The sequence below is a fragment of the Leopardus geoffroyi genome, chromosome C1 (assembly GCF_018350155.1).
Source record: "Leopardus geoffroyi isolate Oge1 chromosome C1, O.geoffroyi_Oge1_pat1.0, whole genome shotgun sequence".
In the NCBI taxonomy this organism is placed as follows: domain Eukaryota; kingdom Metazoa; phylum Chordata; class Mammalia; order Carnivora; family Felidae; genus Leopardus; species Leopardus geoffroyi.
The window spans coordinates 149,512,521-149,538,240 of record NC_059328.1 but is presented as its reverse complement, the minus strand read 5'-3'; the positions used below and the strand labels follow the sequence as shown (position 1 = coordinate 149,538,240).

The 25,720-nt window shown below is 36.2% G+C and overlaps 1 protein-coding gene across 10 annotated transcripts in view; it reads right to left on the bottom strand.

Moving 5' to 3' along the window:
* MARCHF7 (membrane associated ring-CH-type finger 7) overlaps window positions 1–25,720 on the bottom strand; it is a 59,101-nt gene that overhangs the window by 5,220 nt on the left and 28,161 nt on the right. For 7 of the 10 annotated variants that reach the window (XR_006712899.1, XR_006712900.1, XR_006712901.1 and 4 more), the window contains 6 exons: window positions 16,283–16,472; window positions 14,479–14,646; window positions 10,560–11,667; window positions 7,854–8,023; window positions 3,512–3,621; window positions 236–349 (listed from right to left, as the gene is read on the bottom strand). Coding sequence is in view for 3 of the 10 variants with exons in the window: in XM_045479959.1 (XP_045335915.1) it covers window positions 236–349; window positions 3,512–3,621; window positions 7,854–8,023; window positions 10,560–11,667; window positions 14,479–14,646; window positions 16,283–16,472 (1,860 nt within the window). In the remaining 7 variants the exon portion in view is untranslated. The other 3 variants (XR_006712903.1, XR_006712902.1, XR_006712904.1) reach the window with 3 other exon arrangements.

The window sequence follows — 25,720 nt, the reverse complement described above, 5'->3', positions numbered from 1 at the left end:
CAAGAGCTAGAAAATTACTTCTTTAGAAATAGCTTTTCGAAAAAATTAGCCTGCTTGATAAAGAAGGAAGAAAGCAATTCCTATTAAATCTACATTATCTTTATTTTCAAGGCACATTTTAATATAAGAGCTCCCTAAAGAAAACAAAATGTAAACATGTAAGACAATCTGCTTTCCAAAGCGAACACTTGCTGCATCACACCCTCCCTGCTCCCCCAACTCCAATATTACTTACTCGGACACGTGTGCTTGGTTCATTTGTATTTCCCATCATATCAGAAAAGCTTTGTTCGCACAAGTGCAATAACACAACTAGGTAGAGACCAGAGCTGATAAACTCATACTCAGCCTTCAACAGGAAAGCAAACGAGAAAAAAAAAAATGAAGAATGAAAAATTAGTAGAATTGAGATTGATACTTATAGCATACTGATAAACTAGAGGAAATGTATTCACATCCAGCTCCTAGGAAGAGTATAATGCCAATTATTGAAAAAGAAAGAGCTGTCTTTCATAGTTTCATAAAAGTTCACTAATTGCCATATAATGTATTCAAATAGGTGTGTGACTAACCTTTTCATTCTCATATAGTCTTCCTTTATGTAATGATTTATATAAAAGTGGGAAAAATCATTTGATGGTGGAATGAATGCTCTGGTTCTACATAAAGCTGAAAACTGATTTCATTACACAGATAGCTATAACTATTTGCTTAAAAATTACCATTTCATCTACAGCAAAAATCAATACATTATGTGACTAAAATCCTATTCTGACAGGTTGTTCATGTAATTTAATTAACTTAAAGGCAACACTAAATATAAAAATGAACTAAAAAAAAAGGTAGTAAAGTAACTTCCTCATATCATTCACATAGAAATTTGCAATGGGTAAAAATAGATCTTTGGTTCAATGCTGTTCTGTTGGTTTTGAAGCTAAGAAAACAAATCATGAATATAGTGCTATTAAAAAATCTAATCTCTTCTGTAACTGTTACACAGTGATCTCTAAATTGTATCATATTTTGATAACTTAAGAAATCTATGTTCTTAGTAGCAACTTCAGCAAGTAACTGGTTATAGATTCTTCAGAATACTCAACAAATTTGAAATTAAAAGTTTCTCTAAATGCTTCACTTCATTAACTTTGTTTGTTTTTAACTGAAAAGAAAATCATGCATCCAGATTAAAATGTATTATAAACTAATCATTTAAAATGAGGGTATCTGTCAGACCACTAAAATCCATGATTCACTAAGAACAAAGATGTTAAAGCCAGAAAGCTTCATCAAGACTGTCATTTTCCACCTAATATTTCTCAATGCCTCTCAATTATTGAAGAGGTGGGTCATTAAAATCCTTGAAGAACAAGAAAAATACTCTTGGCTGTACTGAAAACCCAAAGAACCACCTTCAAGAGACATGATGGAGTACCTACAGAAAGAATGGAAGGAAAAAACCATTCTTTGAAACCTACTCTGATTTTGAGGAAAAAAATAAAAATTTCTTTGCATCTTTCCATACTATTTCCTCTTGTTCTTTAAAATACCACTGTCTAGGGGCGCCTGGGTGGCTCAGTTGGTTAAGCACATCACTTCAGCTCAAGTCACGATCTCACGGCTTGTGAGTTTGAGCCCCTTGTTGGGCTCTGTGCTGACACCCTAGAGCCTGGAGTCTGTTTTGGATTCTGTCTCCCTCTCTCCCTGCCCCTCCTCCACTTGCGCTGTGTCTCTCCCTCTCTCAAAAATAAATAATAAAACATTTAAAAAAAATTTAAGGGGGCGCCTGGGTGCTCAGTCAGTTAAGCGGCCTCAGCTCAGGTCATGATCTCGCAGTCCGTGAGTTCAAGCCCCGCGTCGGGCTTTGTGCTGACAGCTCAGAGCCTGGAGCCTGTTTCAGATTCTGTGTCTCTGTCTCTCTGACCCTCCCCCGTTCATGCTCTGTCTCTGTCTCAAAAATAAACGTTAAAAAAAAACTTAAAAAAACCCAAAACTTAAAAACTTAAAACTCTAGCTGTCTAGAGAGAGACTCCTTAAGAATTTAAGACAATTCCTTATTGAAAGTGGTACTCCTTTTGGACAACTGGCTTCATTAAGGAATAAAACAATAACTAGTATTAGAGTAGCATCTGTACTATATCAACTAATTTTTTCATTCCTTAGATCAGTGATTCTTAACCTGGATCTAGGCAATTAGCTTCAAGAGATCTGGGAGTCCCTTAAATTATATGCAGATTTTGTGTCTATGTATATTTTGTAAAGAGTGTTCCTTGGTTTTAATCAGATTTTCAAAGGGTATCTATATTCGCACATTTAAAAAGAGTGTCCACAAAAGATCATATATTGCATGTTTCAATTTATATGAGATATCCAGAATAGACAAAGTCAAATAGAACACAGATTGGTGGTTGCCAGGGCATGGGAGAAGGGGGAAATAGGGATCCACTACTTAATGGGTACAGGATTTTCTTTTGAAGAGATGAAAATGTCCTGGAACTAGAGAGAGGTAATGGTTGTGCAGTGCTCAAGTGTACTAGTACCAATAAACTGTTCACCTTAAAATGGTTACATTACATAAACTTCACTTTAATAAAAAAGGGAGAAACGTGTCCAAACACTTCATTTAAAAGGTGTTTTTCAAGCATTCATGCATTCTGTCACCATCACCTCTCTTTTTATCACAAATATGCTAATAAGCACACTTGGATAGTATGGCCCTAGAGTTATCCTCATAATCTTTCAACATCTCCCACCTGAATTTTCCTTTAAAAAGGAAAAAATACTGAGCTCTAAGTTTCAAGAAAAATTAGTGATCCAATCAATGGGGGGAGAAGGGAAGGAGAGATCAATACATACCAAAAAAATCTGAGACATGAGAGGATAATATATGAAATAAAATTTTAGTATCATCAGAGAAATCCTGACATTATGTATTTGTAGTGATACAAATACTAAAGGAAAGAAAAACAATGTGAACTTGGAATAAATTATTTCACATAAGATAACTCGTTCAACATATAGATGGAAGCGGAATGGGGAGGGTAGAGGGAATGAGACATGAGGAAGAACAGGGGATCATATAGGCACATAAAAAATTATTCCTAACATAAAAAAAAAAACAGGATGCAGATCTGGGGTTTGGTGTTTCAATTATTTTCCAGTACTCAGAGGCATTCAAAATTGAGACAGCTCTGGAGAGAGAAGGTTGGCATGCCTACTTTGGGACCCATTTCCTAAGCTTTCCTTATTTTTAGGTTTATTTAGGAAGCATATGATGAATTTTACCTTACACTTAAAATTTGTGACTTTGTTATGTGCCTTGTGCCTTAAAAAGTTAGGGGGAAAATGAAAAATTGTAGAATCATATAATACCTAATGTGGTAACAGAATTATATTAAAAACATTATTATTATTATTTTAATGCAGGTTTTCTGACCATGATTTAATCTTTTCTTCAAGAGTTGTCCTTTAAGCATAGAACAGACACTTACCAAATTAGGCAAAATATACTAACTTGTTCATTTGCATGAGCTCTATGTAGTTCATGAATATCAAAATCCTCCAGGTTAAGCTGCAACTTCTCTTTACAGAGTTCACAGGTGGTTACAGCCTCTAATGAAGAACCTGGTAAAATTAAAAGGAAAACTTAGTTTGCTGTGTCTCCACAAAATACTATTCCTTGTAAAGTTTTAAGCTTAGAATATAGAGAATCAAAAGGGAGAAAGGAAGGAAGATTGCATTACTGCCATAAACTGGTAAGGTCTCCTAAAATAACAACTGGTTAACACTAATGTGCTTGTCAGGTCCTAAGCTTATATCCATTATTTAGGTGTCCGTTTTTTTCCTTCCAGAAATGCATGCTACCCCATCCTTGATGGTGGGAAGCTGACAATGGAACATCATCTGTACTTCCCGCTTCTTATTTAAGTACCTTGGCAAGATGCCATGAAAACAATGTTAAATAATGTAGTATCCTAAACAACTAGTTACCTATATCCAGGCCAGTATCTCTGATGTGACAATATATACCTAAGACCTTTTGTCCTCTAAGAAATGTGCATTCCCTGTAAGCTAGGAAGGAACAAAAGGAATCCACCTTTGTCTAGGTAAAAACAGCTCCCTTCAGTCATAAAAGGAACGAAGTCTTGATACATGCTACAACATGGATGAAAGTAAATAAGTTACCAGGGATTCAGGAGAAGGGGAGGTGGGAGCTGCTGCTTAATGGATGAAGAGTTTTTGTTTTGGGGTGATAATAAAATTTTGGAAGTAGATAGTGGTGGTGGTCACACAACATTCTGAACATACTCAATGACACTGAATTACACATGTAATAATGGTCAAAAGGGAAATTTTACTTTATATATATTTTATCACAAAAGGAAAAAGAGTTCTTTCTGTCCAATATGCAGTTACTGGTTACTCCTAAGCTTCTGGCTCCAATTAAATCATTGGTAATTTTGTCTAATTAAACATATAGCCATTTTCCCCCCATGCTTATTTTTAGACAGCTTTAAATTAAAATATACATATACATACATACATATATATATATATATCCTAAAAGTGTGTGTATATATGTATGTATATATATCCTAAAAAAAAAAAAAAGATATATATATACACACACACACACACACATATCCTAAAAGTAGAGAAGTCATGTGATTAACAGGGTAGAAGTTTAGATTCAATTAACATTTGTTGACTGTTATATGCCAAAATTTAGAAGGAAAAAGAAAAGTAGCAACCTCTGCCTTCAAGCTCTTAAAGCTCTTAAACAGTAAAATCTGGCATAAAGTCTAAGACAGCAGTAATTTATACGCATTTTCTTTTGAAAATAGTTGAACAGAAAGTCAGTGCTATTCTGAGGTAGTATGTTCTCTGTTGTCTCAAAATGTCCTGTAGTCAAATTACATTAAAATAGTAACTATATTTCCAGTATATGATTAAAACCAAGTTGTTGTTGCTGTTTTAGGAGCCTAACATACATAGAGATACTGAAATTAAAATGCATCTGGAATATCTGAATTAAAGACAATTAATATTGTACCACTGAACTAAATTCAGGATAAGTCCATTCTATGACTGATGGAAAACAAAGAACGTGAAAGACATTTATCAGACATTTGTTTTTAAAATTTTTAATGTTTATTTTTGAGAGAGAGAGAGAGACAGACAGACAGAGAAAGAGGGAGACAACAGAATCTGAAACAGGCTCCAGGCTCTGAGCTGTCAGCACAGAGCCTGAGGTGGAGCTCGAACTCACGAATGGTGAGATCCTGACCTGAACCAAAGTTGGACACTTAACCTACTGAGCCACCCAGGCGCCCTACATTTATCAGACATTTCTTAGAACTATTCTCTGATTCAGAAGCAGGAGAAGTGTGATTATAAAATACGGGCCTTTGAGATCATTTAGTACAAATTCTTTCACGTTTTAGTGCTTCATGTTTTTTCTTCTAGGAATTAAGTGACTTATAGAACAACGTTCAGTAGATCATATACAGCTCGGGAAAGCCCATTTATCCCTACATGTTTAATCTAGGGCTCTTTCCATTAAGACCCTACCTCATTCAGTAGGCCCTGACTGCATTCGCCTCAACTTGTACTAGACTTGCTTTATTCATTTTCGCATACCCTGAGAGTTTAACAGTCCATACGTGGCAGCTGCTTAATAAATGTTTAAAATCAATCTCTACCAGAATGTATCTTCTACTAGATGGGGTCTTTACGTAAGTATGAGAAAGCCTTTGTGAAAATTTATCAAGAAGGTTCAGTTCTTGAGATCTTTACATTCATCTGATCATATCTTAGAAAGCTAATTAATAACCTGGTAACACCCTCTAATTGAGTATTTACCACATGCCCAATACTGTGAGAAACTATTTATAAATGTCATCTCATTTGACCTTCACAACAACCTTATGTGGTAAGAATTACTCAGTGTTACTCATAATGGATCTGAGGCCCAATCGCAGACCTACTTAAGAACATTCAAAAGTAGATCTAAGGCATCAATGTTTTTTAAAACTCTAAGGGATAATTTTGATCAGCAGCCAAGGTTGAGAACCAATGTTAAAAAAAACTTACTCAAGATCCTTCAGTTAAGTTTTAGTGCCATTATTCCAATCTAGGCCTAACAATGTTCTTAACACACTGTATCAACTGTTTTCCTGCCTACACAACACTAAATGTCTAACTGCAAAGGTATTAGAAGGTGAGTCAACTTGTTTCTCATTTTGGTAATGGCTAACACATTGCTGGGCCCTTACTAAGTGTCAAGAACAAATGCTACCATGCTGAACATTCATTTAATCTTGATAATGGCCCAGGACATGATAAAGCCAAGAAGCTATCATACCACCTTACAGCTAAGAAGAAGCTGCAACAGGTGAGATGGGTCTTCCCCCACAGCACTGGGATCAGGCTAGTTTAAAAGAAAACATAACCTCCCTACCCCAAAGGAGGCCTTGGCTACCTAGCTACAAACAAATTTTTCCCAGGAGCCTCATAATCTCCAGCTTGAACAGGTTACCCAAGTCTTCCAAAATGATGATTAAAATCAGTATTAATGGGGCACCGGGGTGACTCAGTTGGTTGAGCGTCCGACTTCGCCTCAGGTCATGATCTTTGTGGATTTGAGTCCCACATTGGGCTCTGTGCTGACAGCTCAGGCCTAGAACCTGCTTCTGATTCTGTGTCTCCCTCTCTCTGCCCCTCCCCTGCTCATGCTCTGTCTCTCAAAAATAAATAAATGTTAAAAAAAAAAAAAACCAGTATTAATGCCATCCTACCTCACAAATTATTTTCCTGTCACCAACTATTATCAGACCATCAATCTCATACAACAGCATACACTGGTGTGCCTGGGTGGCTCAGTCAGTCAAGCATCTGGCTCTTATCAGCTCATGATCTCACGGTTCGTGTGGGGCTCTGTGCTGACAGCATAGGGCCTGCTTGGGATGCTGTGTCTCCCTCCCTCTCTCTCTCTCTGCCCCTCCCCTGCTTGCTCTCTCTCTCAAAACAAATAAATTAAACAAATTTTTTAAAATTGTGCACATTTACTAATCTCATCTAATTTCCCACCCTTCTCACCTTAGGAGTCATTTTTACTTATGTCCTCTGGTACTCATGGTCTAACAAATTTCTCTCAACTTTAAAATTAAATTTCACTCTCTCAAAATAAATAAATAAACATTAAAAAAAGAGGGGTGCCTAGGTGGCTCAGTCAGTTAAGCGTCTGACTCTTGATTTCAGCTCAGGTCAAGATTTCATGGTTTTGAGTTTGAGCTCTGCATCGGGCTCTGCACTGACAGCTCAGAGGCTAGAGCCTGCTTCTGATTCTCTGTCTCCCTCTCCCTCTGCCCCTCTCCAGCTTGCACTCTCTCTCTCAAAAATTAATTATTTATTTATGTTTATTTACTTTTGAGAGAGAGAGAGAGAGCGTGCGTGCGAGCGGGGGAGGGGCAGAGAGAGAGAGGGAAACACAGAATCTGAAGCAGGCTCCAGGCTCTAAGCTGTCAGCACAGAGCCGGACACAGGGCTCGAACTCACAAACTGAGATCATGACATGAGCCCAAGTCAGACACTTCATCGACTGAGACACCCAGGCGCCCCAAAAGAAGTAATATTAAAAAAAAAAAAAAAAACACAGTACAATACATTAAATTTTGAAGCAAGATTAATGAAGTTCATTAATGCTTTTGCTTAAAAAATTAATTACCATACTTTTGATAAGAGTATAAATTTGACAATCAGTAAATTATAATCAGATTTGGTAACTAAAACGTATATGTACGTGCATCTCTTGGAAAGATTGCAAAAACAAAAACACACAAAAAGGCAAATCTTACCAGAGTTAATTTTGGCCTGTAACCACTTTTTCATACAATCTTGGTGAACATACTGCAAGCTTCCTGTGCATTTGCACGGCTCTATCAGCAAGTTAGATGATGATGCAGCTGCCATCTGACAAATTCTACATAAGTCACCTTCTTCTTCTTCAGAGTCCTCTAAAAGGAGGCTAGAAAAGAAGGAGCATCTTGTAAATACAGCTATCAAAACTTATCCTGGTTGGTCATTTCAAATCATACATAATCTCAAACAATATTTTTGTTATTTCTATTCATGTTCTAAGTAGGAAAAAAGCAAACAACCATAAAAAACTCCAACCACCATTAAAAACGAATTCAATGAGAATGAAAATGACAATAACTGTTTTAAAGGTAAATGAAACAGGATATCCTATTATTTACCTTCAAAGGCTTTAAGTGATTTTGTCTTTGATATTACACTTATTTCGTATCACACCTTATTTTTCACAATCACTTTACAAATATCCCAAGAAATTTTAATTTCTACAGTATCGTAGACTACTTCAGTTCCAACAGTATAAAGGTAATGTACTTACATACTTTGCACTTTCCTCCCCCATCTCCAAAAAAACATTAAGGACAACTTCAAAAAATTAAATATGGGCTTGTGTTTTTTCACTTACATGCTATCAGAACCACATAGGGTTAAACTGATAAACTTTTTGTGCTAAATCACAGTAAAAGAACAAAGACTTTTATTCATTTCCCCCACCCCTAGCAATGTTATTTATTTAATCATCCTCATTTCAACAGAGTAGGCTTTTAAAGTGTGAAGCAGTTTTCATTAACCTATGTCCTCTAACAGGCCCACATGTACTGCTTAATTTAAATGCAGAATGATAGCCATTTATATATATTTTACAAATATTTAATGTTTGTTAAAGTGCTTATTGCCTTAGTCCACTGCTGGCATGAAAGAAGTAACTCAGTAAATTACAACTGAATGCTAAACTGTTACTAAAATATAACCTGGATGATACAGGTTCCTAATGAATTCAGCAAAAAGATGTATGGAAAGAGGATTAGATACACAACTGTTAGGTGATTATCATGGTCTGGTTAAGCCAGAGATATAACCTCAAGCATAAATATTTATGTTTTACCTTCAGATTTAACTTTCTCTGGCTTATACTTTCAATTATTTTTACTTAAGAGTTTTAATTTTTTAGACTCGTATTAATTTACTTGTGGAGTGTCTTGAAATCACATATTAGCAAAAAATATATAACGAAGGAATACCCACACACTATTTCTATGACAAAATAACCAACAAATACTGCTTTATAATCTAACCAGACACGGTGGTGCTGGCTTAATTTGTTTCTCTTTGGAAATTACCAAACTAATGCTTTGCCCTCTGTTGAACCACTGCCCTCAAATTAACCTAACTTTGAACACAGGAAATATAATAGTTACTACATTTATCAGCAGACAGCTTATAATCAGAGGGAGTTACTATGACATTAAAGCTAAGATTACCAGGGCATCTTTTTTCAAGAAAGGAAAAATAGCAAACTTCAAATGCGGGAAGAGAATAGTCCCATGCTACAATTTGTCCTACATAAGGAAAAAAGGGAATGTAGTAGCCTAATATCCAGCAACCCAGACTCTCTTTATCCCCAGAGAGTTACATTTTAATGTATTTCTTCTTAAAAAAATAAAAAAATCTAAAATAGTAAAAACTATGCTTCCCAACAATCCCATTACATTAGTTATTTATGAAGAAAAAGCAACAAGTTAAAACACCCCACAACCTTAGCTTTACCTAAGTCTTGTCTTCCTATATTTTACATGAACTATCCTAATCCATTTTACAATAAAAATTATTTTAATAAATGGAAAAACTAAGTACACTAAAATGACAAAATAATCAAGTTGGGACTGAAATCTCTGATCTTTCATCTTTTCACTCTTACCAGAAATTTTTAAATAATCAACTGTACAAAGATTGTATCTGCATAAAAAGATTCTAAGTCCTAAATTTAAACTACTATTTCTGTCAAATCAATACACAAAGAATATTCTGTGTACATGTACACGTCAAAAACAAAATTTGTGCAAATGATTTTATTTTATCTCATTCCAGAAGAGTCTGAGATGAGATATACAAATAAATGGTAAATAAATCTTACTAAAGGGTAAGACAGATAGTTTTGATAATTTATAAACCACTGGGGTCCCTTTATCAATTCTACTTAGCAATGGTCTACCAAGGAACGGGGTGAGACATTAAGATTGCCTTTTTATGCAAAAAGCTGTATTGAAAGCTGGTTAAAAATAATCTTCAGACTATTTCTTCATGCAATCTACACCCCCAGTGCCTATCTTCATTATTAATTCTCATCCACTTTACCTCTGAGAATTTAACATCTTAGTGGGTATAAATCTTAAGGAAAGAAATTTCCGGTATGTTTCTTGTTATGAGAAGCCATTTTAGAAATAAAGATTCCTGGGGCACCTGGGTGGTTCACTAGGTTGAGCATCTGACTTCAGCTCAGGTCATGATCTCACAGTTCACGACTTTGAGTCCCACATCAGGCTCACTGCCGAGCCCCCTTCAGATTCTGTCCCTCTCTCTCTCTGCCCCTTCCCCACTTGCATGCTTTCTCCCTTCAAAAATAAAAAAAGATTTCTTCCTCTAATCTGCTCTTGCTTTACAGACTTATGACAGGTATTCAAATTTACCTCTCTTTTATTTTCTGCAGTTTTTCTGGGTCTCTTGAAGGTGCACTTTTAGTTTTATCACTTTTTCCATCAGATGAACTCCAACCTGAAGGAATAATATCTACAGTGATCATGACATTGTCGGTCAAATTATTTCCAAGTGCTGGGGGGACTGCGAATCGAAATAAAGAACCAGGAAGGATCCCTGTTATTCCTGTATTTCTTCCACTGTGAGCTGAATCTGATGTGGAGGCACCCGTAGCAGCACTACTCGATGCTGCAGATGCTTGTGATCTGTTGGCAGTAGCCCCAAGGGGATCACTCTGTGCTTCAAGGTGAACCACTTCATTTGATTCTCTTCTAAAAATATGATGAGATCTAGATGGTATATCAGAGGTAGGTATCCTTGAAGATTCATCTCGTCCCTCTCGTCTCCTTCTAGAGAACAAAGGTGTGCATCTATTTCTAAGTGAGGAAGATAACCATGGTCCTGTATTTCTACCTTCAGATTCTTGGTTAAAATTTTCTGAATCAGGCTCAGAGCTATGATTTTGGCTAAGAGATGACAAACCCCATCTTCGCCTAAGAAATCGAAATCCCTGAGAAGCTTCAGATGCCCTACTATCGGGAACATCAGAAGCTGACGCTGCATTGCTACGAGACTGTGAAGCTGTCAAGATTCTTGGAGAAACATAGGAATTTTCAGAACTCAATGATCTTGTATTCAAGGAATCCTGACTAGATCTTCGGGGAAAGAAGGTAGATGACATACTAGAAGCTATACGTGACAGCAATCTTCTGGTTGAACGTCTACCTTCGTTGTCAGAAGATTCTTGAAATGATCTTTGAGATGAACCAACCCTATCTGAACTGCTTATGGTTGAGGCTTCATCTCTATTTGAAAGATAAGAAAATCCAGGCTGTGTACTGCTTTGGGGAGATTCCAATTCTTTTGGAGAAAAATTTGACCGTAGAGAATTTCTATTAGAGTCCCTAGAACATGGTACAGTCTGATGTTCAGAAGGCATCTGGTGGTTTGTGGATGATGTATTCAACTGTAAAGTGCTCACTGAGTTATCTTTTGGTCTTGCTCCCTGTGAATATGAAGAAGGAACTCTGTCTTGAATATCTATTTTTGAAAGAAAAGAAAGATAACCAATTACATGAAATATCTTGAGTATTAAATTTAGAATTATTAACTAATATTTGCAAAATGAAACACTGGATTCAAACCAATACTGCTATTATTATGAATACACAGCTTAACTACTATTACAGAAAAAAACATAAATGTATTTCTCTTTTTATACTAAGTTAACACTGCAAACTGAAAAGAAAGAAATGTATCATGGCTAATGAGACAAACATCTAAATCTACTAAATTAATGAAGGTATAACAGTCTGAATTTGTTAATCAGAAATTGATATGGTAAATATCTAACATCTAAATGGATAAGGAATTTTATTTTATTTTTAAATATTTTTGAGAGAGCGCGCGCGTGTGTGTGTGGGGGGGGTATTTTTGAGAGCGAGTGTGTGTGGGAGAGAGAGGGAGACAGAGGATCCAAAGTGGACTCTGCGCTGACAGCGGAGAGAATGATGTGGAGCTCAAATTCACAAACCATGAGATCTTGATCTGAGCCAAAGTCGAATGCTTAACCGACTGAGCCACCCAGGTGCCTCTAAATGGATAAGAAATTTTCAATGAGCCAAATAATTCACTGTAAAGGACTCTTACAATAAATAATGGCAAAACAATCCTAGGAAGACAGTGTTTTGGAGATTCTTCCTACACTGCAAGTATAAAAGTTATTTCATACAAATACTATCATCTTTAAAATTTTACGGCAAACCTTGGTTGACAGCTAAAAATTCCTCCAATCTTTTTTCTTTCAAGTTCTTATCTCTGTTACTTATCAGACATAACTCTACTTTTCAACACTTGCTAGAAGCTAGGAGTCAGAATAGAGCCCACTACTGGTGGTTCTACACCTTAAAATGGGATGAGAAATACTACAGCATTCCTTTATAAAGAATTTTCATCCACACACTTAGCTTAAAGAGTGAGATTGCTACTGTGCTAACACATGGACCTTCGTGAAGGGATAAACTGTTAGTGGCTAAATCTATTCTACCCTATACTTTTAGACGTTCAAACCTAGACGCCACTGATACTATATACTAGAGCTCATACACCTAAAACCAAACAAATAAAAAGAGGTCTTCATTGGTCATTGGTCAAGGCAAAGACTGCCCCAATAACTTTATTTAAAATAACCTACACAGGGTGTGCCTGGCTTGCTCAGTTGATGGGGTTGTGAGTTTGAGCTCCAGGATGGGTGAAGAGATTACCTAAAACAATTTTTTTTTTTTAGTTTATTTTGAGAGAGAAAACACAAGCGGGGGAGGGGCAGAGAGAGAAGGAGACAGACAGAGAGCCTCAAGCAGGTTCTGTGCTGTCCACACAAAACCCAACACAGGCACTCAATCTCAAGAACCCTGATATCATAACCTGAACCAAAATCAAGTCAGACGCTTAACTGACTGAGCCACGTAGGTGCCCCAAACAAATGTATTTTCTTCTATGTAAATCAAACTCCACTTCTGCCTGCTAGATCTGTCAACTTCAATAGCACTTTTTGTTTTTTAGTATTACTATTTTATGACATTTAATTTTGAAAACCTTAATACACTGACAGAAATAGTGTGGGTCTTTATTTCAACTGAATGAATAAAGGCACATTCATGTTAAACAAAAGTAATTCTAAATTATGCCTTAAAATGTTGATTTCAAGCTTTAGTTAGGTCAGAAATTTACCATTAAGTAGTTATTACACTATACAGTTAATCCCTGAACAACATGGATTCGATCTGCATAGGTCCACTTATCCACAGATTTTTCTGGTAAATACAGTAGGCATTATATATGTATTTCTCTTACGATTTTTTCTTTTCTTTTTTAACATTTTTAATGTTTATTTATTTTGGGGAGGGCGGGTAGGGGCAGACAGAGAGAGAGACAGACAGACAGACAGACAGACAGACAGACACAGAATTCGAAGCAGGCTCCAGGCTCCAAGCTGTCAGCACAGTGCCCGATGCAGGGCTCGAACTCACCAACTGCGAGATCATGACCTGAGCCGAAGTCAGACACTTAAACAACTGAGCCACCCAGGCACCCCTTATGATTTTTTTAATGACATAATTTATTTTCTCTAGCTTACTTTATTATAAGAATTCATTATGTAACACATACAGGTATATGTTAACTAACTGCTTACGTTTTTGGTAAGGCTTCCAGTCAGCAGTAGGGTATGAGTAGTAAAGTTTTAGGGGAGTCAAAAGTTATATATACATAGATTTTCAACTGCACCGGAGGAAGGGGCAGATAGGGGCCAGTGCCCTCACCCCTGCATTGTTCAAGGGTCAACTGTATAACGCAAATGATATTGGGGTATGCTAAAATTATTTAGTATACTTAACAACATAGTTTTTAATAAAGTATTTTTCAATATTTATTTATTTTGAGAGAGAAAAAGTGGGGGAGGGTCAGAGAGGAGAGAGAATCCCAAGCAGGCTCCAAACTGACCGCACAGAGCCCAATGCAGGGCTTGATCTTACGAACCATGAGATCATGACCTGAGCTGAAACCAAGAGTGGGAAACTTAACTGACTAAGCCACCTAGGTGCCCCAACATATATTTTTAGAAAATTATAAGCAGGCAAAATCCAGATACGACTGTACATCTATTTTAAGCTTTTTATTTTTTAAAGTATAAAAACAAATAAGCTAGTATACAGTATAAAAACATACTAAGCTATTTTGAAATCTCCGTAAGATGCACTTCATGTATTCGTTTCTACTGTCATTTTAATAATACATACACAGAGGAAAATGTAACATTATTAAGCTATACATAATAATACAATTTATACATACATGATGAATTTGTGAAATCACCACTTCGGTGGCTATAATCCATAAGATTACTAATGGAAGAATCTGTTCTTCTCTCTAAATCTCTTCTCTCTCTCATCAAGTCAGTTCCAAATGATCCAAGTACCATTGATGAAGATCTAGGAACTTGATTATGCCTCCAAGAAGATTCTTAAAATAATGGAAGAAATTTTAATTCAGAAAATGCTTTCAAGATTTCTGATGACAATTCTGTGGTATTATACAGGGAGGTTATCATGATTTGTTACATAGTTGCAATCAGAAGCAAAATTCAGCAAAACATAAAATTATTCACTAATGAACTCATCACTTATAAAATTGTTTCCTACTCAAATATTCTTCTCTAACACTACAATTTACCACCCATCCATGATGCCAATGTCTCAGTCACCTTCTAGAACACCTGACCATACCATGTGAGCTTGATGTAAAACAATTACAGAACAAAATGCAAAGCTGGTCAAAGATGCAGAATTTCCTGAAAAGTCAATGAAACTGATATTGGAGAACAGCCAAAATTAAAATCAAGCCATGTCAAAATGGAAGATGTTTTACTATAACCACTGAAGATATTTTATCAGAAATATTATCATTGCCATCACACTTGCTTCACTTATTGTAAAAATTAATGTACTGTTGCAATCATAATCTAAATTTTTAAATGAAATCATATCTAACAAAATAAATTAAAAATAAGTCTGATAATTTTCCCCCCTAACTATTTACCTTGAAATTTTGGTTCTTCCTTTCCTAGTCCCAATAGCCTTATTGATTCCTCCTCATTAAGGGAAATGGCCCAGGGTATTTAATGCTATGCCTTCACAGAGTAGAAGAGACCAAAAGTATCTGTGCACAATGGTGTTTGTCTACAATGTTAAGGACAGTCTGCTCTTACCCATCACACTACTCTTAATATTCTTCAGATGGGCAGTGTCTTTCCCCAGGCGGTCCTGCCTATCAAAATAGAAAGGAATCGCTTACACTAATTCAAATGATAATACAAATGCATTTTAAGAATTTTATCTCCAATTGTGCCATCACAAACTCTGTCTCACCTTAAAACTATTTCAGGCATTTCCTAGTGTTTCATTTGAAGAGGAATCTAAGTGAGGAGGGAGCCTCCTCTGCCCCCTCAAGGAAAAGAAAAGATGTTTTCAATTTGTGCAATAAATGTATGTCTGGGAGTACAAAATACCATGCATGGAACTTTATGGATAAGTCATCTAAATCCCAGAATGGTTAAGTGACTTGTCCAATGCCATACAGAGGTCTAGAATTGAATCATCGCTTTCAGATTCCTTATATATAGAACTCCAAATAGAATACCATCAACTATTTTTGTTTAAAGAATTTCTATTTTTTCTCAATATAAGTATATAACACAATATTCACCATTTATAAAAGATACGCTTAGGTTAGGGAATGTTAACGTATCAGTACATTTGGCTTCCCTAGTATAACAATTTAAAAAAAAAAAAAAAGTGACCTCCTATACAATAACCAGCAAAATACATGTCATTTTTTACCAATTTGATTACCAAACAGATCAGCTATTCTAATTAACCAAAATATGTTAATCTTGTTTGTACAGGAAATTTGTATCAAATTTAGAAAGAAAATCCAAACTGAGTTAATTTTAGTTTCAGCACTAATAAGATTTTGAAATCTCCACTACATTTCTGACCCACTCTTGCATGCAGAACTTGTTTAATAACACTAAGTTTTGGTAAAAGGGCTTTAGTCCATAGTGCATATATAATAACCCTTACACAAATTTAACTCTTACCTGATACAGCATTTAAACCATGTCCAATATTTCTCCCAGCAGAGGTAGATGTACAGTTTGTACAGGAAAGTTTAGGTCTTTTTGAATCATGATCCCGTTGCTGGTTTTGTGATCTTGAGCGTGCTCCCTGAGTTATCTCAGATTCACTATACCAAGTAGACTGAAATGGTGATGCTGATGCTGATGTAGACTATCAGTAAAAAAAAAAAACAAAAAACAAAAAAAACAAAAAACGGTTGTAACGGAACAACAAAATGCTTGTATTCAGTCTACTAAATTTATTCCGAATTCAATTCATTCCTCACAAGCATACATTTTTCTACTATGTAGGTTTTTCATAGTTCTTTGTTCCTTTCTACTCACATGTCCCTCTACTTTATACTGTAATTATACTTTGCTAGGTAATCAATCTGATACAGATTAAATCTACTATGTAACTGTATATAAATACTTGTGTTAGAAAAAACTAAAGAACAAAATTCTTACATTTTGTTTTAATATTTAATATTAAATTAAATATTGATTTAATATTTCAAACTCCTGAGAAACCTATGTCCTTTCCTAAAGGTGAACAGAACACCAAGAAAATAATATATAAATAAATTATGAAAACTCTACTATAAAAACAAGATTTTTCAAATAATAAAAAATGTATCCTGGATCTAATGCCCAGAAATATTCTGTATTTTTCTCAGAATGTAAATGGTATTAAAAAAAAAAATCCTAGTATCTGGATTTTTTTCATCAGTGAAGCAAGAAACAGGTAAACACATACATAGTAAACATAGTATATATTAAAACTCTTAGCTCAAGGTTTTCTCTTTGAACACAGAAATATACACACACAAGTTATAGCAACCTGTAATACAAAAATTACTCAGAATGTACAAACTATTTTACTTCCTCCTAATTCTTTAATTGGTTAAAGCAGTTTATTCTATGCAAGGCATACAAAGAAAAAGGATTAGTCTATCCCTTTAAATATGTAGATTTAAATAATAAGAACATATTCCAACATAATTGTTGAAAGTGTCCTTTTCGGGGCGCCTGAGTGGCTCAGTCGGTTAAGCAGCCAACTTTCGCTCAGGTCATGATCTCGTGGTCCATGAGTTTGAGCCCCGCATTGGACTCTGTGCTGACAGCTCAGAGCCTGGAGCCTGCTTCTGCTCCTGTGTCTCTCTCTCTGCCCCTCCCCCATTCGCGTTCTGTTTCTGCCTTTCAAAAATGAATGTTAAAAAAAAATTAAAAGGGGCGCCTGGGTGGCGCAGTCGGTTAAGCATCCGACTTCAGCCAGGTCACGATCTCGCGGTCCGTGAGTTCGAGCCCCGCGTCGGGCTCTGGGCTGATGGCTCAGAGCCTGGAGCCTGTTTCCGATTCTGTGTCTCCCTCTCTCTCTGCCCCTCCCCCGTTCGTGCTCTGTCTCTCTCTGTCCCAAAAATAAATAAACGTTGAAAAAAAAAATTTAAAAAATAAATAAATAAATAAAATAAAAAAGTGTCCTTTTCTATTATGCTTCAATTACAAGAAGCATACTGCATGGTTTCAGGGAACTATATATTATTCATTCAGGGTACCTGTACAGAATAAGCCTTGCACACATGGAAAAGTAGAAGATGCAAAGCTGAATAAGTAGGAACAGGCCAGATCCAGAGTTCATCCATCCCTTGCCCATCCCTACTGCAAACTCAATGTAGCTTCAGCTTGGTACAAATTTGGTCTCACAAGCCTTCTGTACCAAGTCCTCCACAGAGCCTCAATGAATGAACTGGAGTAGCATTAGAGACGAAATTCATTAGGTATTTCACAACCAAACTATTATGTGCCATCATCAGGGTATTAGGGACCATGTGTTATATAGACCACTGATTCTAAGACCTTTGGATTTCAGAGACCAAAATAAAGATGTTTTAATTTAAAATTTAGAAAGAATTGCCAGGCTGACAAGCAAGGAAATCTAAATTAGCAAATACCACTTAATCCCACTCCAACTTTTAAAAGGGACATTTTTTTTTTAAAGTTTTTTTTTTTTTCAACGTTTATTTATTTTTGGGACAGAGAGAGACAGAGCATGAACGGGGGAGGGGCAGAGAGAGAGGGAGACACAGAATCTGAAACAGGCTCCAGGCTCTGAGCGGTCAGCCCAGAGCCCGACGCGGGGCTCGAACTCACGGACCGCGAGATCGTGACCTGGCTGAAGTCGGACGCTTAACCGACTGCGCCACCCAGGCGCCCCTAAAAGGGACATTTTATATACTCCTCAAACATGACAACATAATAGAATAAAACAGACTTTTAAAGTGAATAAACTTTATTCGTATAAAATCTTTTCCTTATTTTTCTCCTCTTGCATGGACCAAATTGTTACTGACTGGCACTTCTGTAAATTGGACTTTGGTAACTACTAAAGGAGAAAATACCATCAGATCAACCACTTCTTAGATCCTTAGAGCATTGTGGAAGATGAAAAAAATGGAATAACAGAAAGTAGGAAAATCAACTATGAAGTCATTGAAATAGCAGAAAATAAGTGCTTGCTACAAAAGCAATGAGAACAGAATAATTAGATGAAAACTCATCAAATTTAGAGACATTGTGAGAAATGAACAAAAAGTTGGATATCAATTCTGTTTTCAGGCACTGGCTACTGGTGGGAAAAGACACACTCACTGCTCAGGAAACAATTTTCAGGACTTCCCACTCTAAAACGCAGCCCATGCAGCCTATATGTCATCCAAGAGACAAAAGTGCTTGTTAATATCAATATATGGAAAGGATAAACAGAGGTTCTGACCAGTATTTCTGCTGGTTTAAAATCAAAATCAAAACAGTTTTGGGCTCCTACCAACTTGGTCCACCATTCAAATACCTTCAGTCTGAATTTTTTACCATTGTTAATTATTTTAACAATTTGGAACTATTGGTGGGCAAATAAAATAGGAAATGAGTCTATCTCCAAAGCATACTGCCCTTCAGATAATGGATGCTTTAAAAGTAGTTTTGGGGTTGTTTCCACTTTTTTGACTATTATGAACAATGAGAAAAAAATTTTTGTTCAAGATTTCTAAGGTCTAAAAAACACTGCCAACACAACTGATCTTACTAAGATGGTGCAGTAAAAAAAGAACATTAATGAAAACTTATTTGTAAATCATATATTTAATAAGAAACTTGTATCTAGAATATTTTAAAAACTCTCACAACTCATAAATTAAGTCAATAAGTTTCCAAAACAGGAAAAACAAGGCCCACATGGGTTCACTGGTGAATTCTACCAAACATTTAAGGAAGAAAATACAACAATTCTCTCCAATCTCTTGCAGAGGACAGAAGAGAAAATACTTCTTTATTCATACTATAAGGGCAGCATTACCCTAATACCAAAACCAGACAAAGACATAACAAACAACAAGTAAACTATAAACCACTATCTGTCATGAAGACACACAGAAGTCCCCAATAAAATACTAAAGCACTGAATTCAGAAAGTACAAGACAAATCATGTACCACAATGAAGAGGGATTTATCCCAGATATGTAAGGCTGGTTCAACATTAAAAAAATCAATCCATGTAATCCATCACATTAAAAGGCTAAAGAAACAAAAATCATGTGACCAACAGATGAAAAAAAAGCATTTAATAAAATCCAACATCCCTTTCTGATAAAAATTCTTAGCAAACTAGAAATAAAAGGTAATTTCATCAATTTGATAAACAACTATCTATAAAAAAATACAGCTACAAAGAGAAACTTAAAAAAAAAAAACCCATTTACAGTTACACCCAAAATAATAAAATATTTAGGAATAAACTTAACCAAGGAGGTGAAAGACTGTACAATGAAAACTATAAAAACAATGATGAAAGAAACTGAAGAGGACACAAAGAAATGGAAAGATATTCCATGCTCACAGACTGTTAAAATGTTCATAACAATCTACAGATTTAATGCAATCTCTATCAAAATGCCATTTTTCACAGAACTAGAATAATACTAAAATTTGTATGGAACCACAAAAGACCCAGAATAAGCAAAGCAATCTTAAGAAAGAAGAACAAAGCTGTAAGAATCACACTCCCAGATTCCAAACTATACTACAAAGGTATAGTAATCAAAACACTATGGCACTGGCACAAAAACAGACAAATAAATGGAACAGAATAGAGAACCCAGAAATAATCCCATTTTTCAGGTCAACTGATCTATGACAAAGGAGGAGAGAATATACAATGGGGAAAAGACAGGTGCACCTGGGTGGCTCAGTCGGTTAAGCATCCGACTTTGGCACAGGTCATGATCTCATGGTTCCTGAGTTTGAAACCCATGTCGGGCTCTGGGCTGACAGCTCGGAGCCTGGAGCCTGCTTCGGATTCTGTGTCTCATTTTCTCTCTGCCCCTCCCTCACTTATGCTCTGCCTCTCAAAAATAAATAAAAGTGCAAAAAAAGGTTTTTTTTTAAGAAACAATGGAGAAAAGACAGTCTTTTTAACAAATGGTGCTGGGAAAACAGGTAACCTACATGCGAAAGAATGAAAACTGGACCACTTTCTCACATCATACACAAAAATAAATTGTTTAAAGACCTAAAGGTAAGATCTGAAACCATAAAACTCCAAGAAAAAAATACAGGCAATAATTTGACATTAGCTGTAAAAACATTTTTCTAGCTATGTCTCCTCAGGAAAGGGAAACAAAAGCAAAATTAAGCTATTGGGACTCTACCCACCCCTGCCCCCAAAATCACTTCTATACCTCAACAAAACAAAAAGGCAACTTATCAAATTGGATATTTGCAAATGATGTGTACAATAGGGGGTTAATAACCAAAAATTATATAAAGAACTTATACAACCCACCACCACCACCACCACCACCACCAAATTAAAAACGGGCAGAGGACCTAAATAGACCCTTCTCCAAAGGAGACATACAGATGGCCAACAGGTGCATGAAAAGATACTCAATTTCACTAATCATCAAGGATATGCAAATCAAAACCACAATGGGGTATCACCTCACACCTGTCAGAATAGCTAAAATCAAAAACACAAGAAATATCATGTGTTGGGGAGGATATGGAGAAGGAACCCTAGGGCACTGATGGTGGGAATGCAAACTGGTTCGACCTCTGTGGAAAACAGTACAGAGATTCCTCAAAAAATTAAAACCAGAAATGCCATTTGATCCAGTAATTCCACTACTGGGTATTTACTGAAAGAAATGAAAACATTAATTCAAAAAAATGTATGCACCTCTATATTTACTGTACCATTATTTACAATTGTTAAGATATAGAAGCAACCCAAGTGTCCATCAATAAAGATGTGGTGTATATACACATACACCCATACATACATACATACATACAGGGGACTATTAACCATTAAAAAGAATGAGAGCTTGCCATTTTTAACAACATGGACAGAGCTAAGTGAAATAAGTCAGTCAGAGAAAGACAACTATATGATTTCACTCATGTAGAATTTAAAAAACAAAAGGGGATCAAGAGTACACTTATCTTTTAATTTTTTTTTTTTTTTAACGTTTATTCATCTTTCAGAGACAGAGACAGAGCATGAGCGGGGAAGGGGCAGAGAGAGGGAGACACAGAATCTGAAGCAGGATCCAGGCTCCGAGCTGTCAGCACAGAGCCCAACGTGGGGCTTGAACCCACGAACAGCAAGATCATGACCTGAGCCAAAGTCGGACGCTCGACTGAGCCACCCAGGCACCCCATGAGTACACTTATCTTGATAAGCATGGAGTAATCTATAGAACTGTTGAATCATTATGTTGTATACCTGAGACTAGTAACGCTGTACAAATAAGGCAAGAATGTCCTCTGTGATAATGTGGATTATACTTTCAGTCCTACGTCACTCCCCAACCTCCAGAGAACGGTGAAGGTTTAAGTATATAATAGCAAATAGCTTAGGTAATTATGACTATGTAATGACGCTTCCATAAAAACCCAAAAGAACTTGGTTCAGACAGCTTCTAGATTGGTGAACATGTGGAGATGCAGTAGAGTGGCATGCCTGCAGAGGGCTTACAGAAGCTCTGCACCTTTTCCCCATCCGTTACCCTATTTATCTCTTCATCTTATTCATACTATTTAACAAACTGGTAAACATAAAAGAATTCCCTTGACTTCTGTGAGCCACTCTAGCAAATAAAAAACTTAAGATGGGGGGCACCTGGGTGGCTCTGTGAGTTAAGCGTCCAACTCTTGATTTCAACTCAGGTGATGATCTCACATTTCGGGAGTTCAAGCCCCCACATCAGGCTCTTTGCTGAGAGCATGGAGTCTGCTTGGGATCCTGTCTTTCCCTCTCTGCCCCTCCCCTGCTCTCCCTCATTCAAAATAAATAAAATAAAAAAGCAAAAAAAAAAAAAAAAAAAAAAAAAAAAAAAAAAAAACTAAAAAAATCTAAAAACTAAAAGCTAAGGTGGATGTTGATAGAACCTACAATCTGTAGCCTGTGACTGGCATCTAAAGTGGGGGAGTGGGTAGAAGGCAGTTTTGCAGGATTTCCACTAATCTGTGGAATCTGATGCTATCTCCAAATAGGTAAGTGTTAGAATGGAACTGAATTCTTAGACACACCAATGGTGTCCAAGAATTATGTGGGTTGTGTGAGGGATCCCACCCTCTCCCACTTTGGAATTGGATTGGAGAACCCAAGGCCCCCTAACATCAGGTATAAGGCAAAGATTTACCCCTCAGCACTGCTTATCTTTTTAATATCCTCTTAAGAAAAAAAACAAACAAACCTTAGATGTAACTGCCATATAACATTAGTTTCAGATGTGTCACAGGATTCTCTGTGTATCATAATGATGAATACAGTCATTCTAGTCAACATCTACTACAACACAGTGATAAAATTTCTACCCTTGTGACTGAGAACTTCTAAGATCTACTCTCTCACCAATTTTCAAATATACCCCCTGGTATTATTAACTATAGTCAATATACTGCCCATTATATCTTGAGGACTATTTTATAACTGGAAATGTATACCTTTTGGCCACCTTCACCCACTTTGCCCAACCCTACCTCCCAGACTCTGGCAATCACCAATTTGTTCTCTGCACCCATAAATCCAGAATTTTCTTTAGATTCCATATAGAAGTGAGATCTAATTAGGGATTTGTTTCTGCCTGACATATTTCACTTTGGCATAATGCCACCATGCTGTTGCAAATCGTAGGATATTTTTAATTTCTATGGCTGAATTATATTCTACTGTAAATATACACACATTTACTTCACCCATTCATCCATCAATGGACACTTGTTTCCATGTCTTGGATACTGTAAATAATGCTCAATTAACATGCAGGTGTACTTATCTTTTTGAATTAATGCCTTTCTTTCAGATAAATACACAGAAGTAGAAATGTTAGATCATATGGTAGTTGATTTTAATTTCTGGAGGAACCTTCATCATGTTTGTGATAGTGATTACACCAATTTACATTTCCACCAATAGTGCACAAGGGTTTTCTTTTCTCCATACCCTAGCCAACACTTGCTAATTCTTGTCTAGCTATTCTTGAGGTGATAGGTCATTGTCTTCTCTAATAAGTGATGTTGAATACCTGTTCAATGTACCTATTGGCCATTAATGTGTCCTTTTTGGGAAAATGTCCATTCAGTTCCTCTGCCAATTTTTTAAACAGTTCTTTTGTTTGCTACAGAGTTGTATGAAAATTTCTTTATATATTTGAGGTTAACCCCTTATAAGGTATATCATTTGCAAATATTTTCTCCTGTTTGGTAGACTGCCTTATCATTTTGTTTTGATGGTTTCCTTTGCTATGCAGAAGCTTTTTAATATGATGCAGTCCCACTTGTTTACTATTGTTTTGGCTGCCTTTGCTTTTGGTGTGAAATCCAAAAAATTGCCAAGTCCCCTGTCAAGGATCTTACAGTCTATATTTTCTTCTAGTTTTATGGATTCAGATCTAACATTCAATTCTTTAATCCATTAACTTGATTTTGTGTATTGTGTAAGATAGTGGCTCAGTTTAATTCCTTTACATATGGCTTTCCCGTTTTCCCAACACAATTTATTGAAGAGACTTTACATTCCACACTGCACATTCTTGGCTCCACTGTGGTCCATTAATTAACCATATATGCGTGGGTTTATTTCTGGGCTCTTTACAGTGCTCCACTGATTTAACTGCTTTTTATGCCAATATCATAGTGTTTTGATTAGTCTTAGGATTGTAATCTAGTTTGAAATCAAGGAGCACAATGCCTCCAGTTTCATTATTCTTTCTCAATATTGCTTTAGCTATTGGGGCCTTTTGAGATACCAAACTTTAAGACTGTTATTTCTGTGAAAAATACCACTGGAATTTTGGTAGAAACTACACCCAATCTGTAGACTCTTTTGGGGAGTATGGGATTTTTTTTTCAATGTTTATTTATTTTTGAGAAAGAAAAGGGGGAGGATGGGGAGGCAGACAAGAGAATCCCAAGCAGGCTCCGTGCTATCAGCACAGAGCCTGACACGGGGCTCAATCTCACAAACTGTGAGATCATGACCTGAGCCAAAATCAAGAGTCAGACACTCAGTTGACTGAGCCACCCAGGCACCCAAAGCAATATGGGCATTTTAACAACATTAATGCTTTCAACCCAAGGGCACAGGATAGCTTTCCATTTATCTGTGTCATTTTCAACTTCTTTCATTAATCAATGTCTCAAAATTTCAAGTATACAACATTCACTCCCTTGCTCAAGTTAATCTCCTGTAGGTATTTTACTTTTTGATGCAGTTGCAAATAGGACTGTTTCCTTAATTTCTCTAATAGTTTGTTATAGAAATGCAACTGATTTTGTTGAGTACTGACACAAAGTACTGACTTTGTATCGCACAGCTCTACTGAATTTTTAAATTAGTTCTAACAATTTTCTGGTGGAGTCTTTAGGGTTTCTGTAAGTATTATGTTATCTAGAAAAAGGAGGCAGTTTTACATGTTCTCTTTTGATGTGAAAGCTTTTTATTTCTCTTTCTTGACCAACTACACACTGGCTAGAGCTGCCAATGCTATGTTGAACAAAAATGATAAAGAGTAGGCTTCCTGTCTCTAGTTTGATCTTAGAGGAAAAGCTTTCAGCTTTTCACCATGGAGTATGATGTTCCCTGTGGGCTTGTCATATATGGTCTTTACTATGTTACATTCTCTCTATACCCATTTTGCTGAGTTTTTATTATAAATGGATGCTGAATTTTGTCAAACTTTTCCTGCATCTGAGATGATATGATTTTTAGCCCTCATTTTGTTAATGTGGAAATATCACATTGACTGATATGTGGATGTTCAACCATCCTTATATCCTAGGGATAAACCCCACTTGACCATGGTGTAGGATCTTCTTAATGTATTATTGAATTTGGTTTGCTAATATTTTATTGAGGA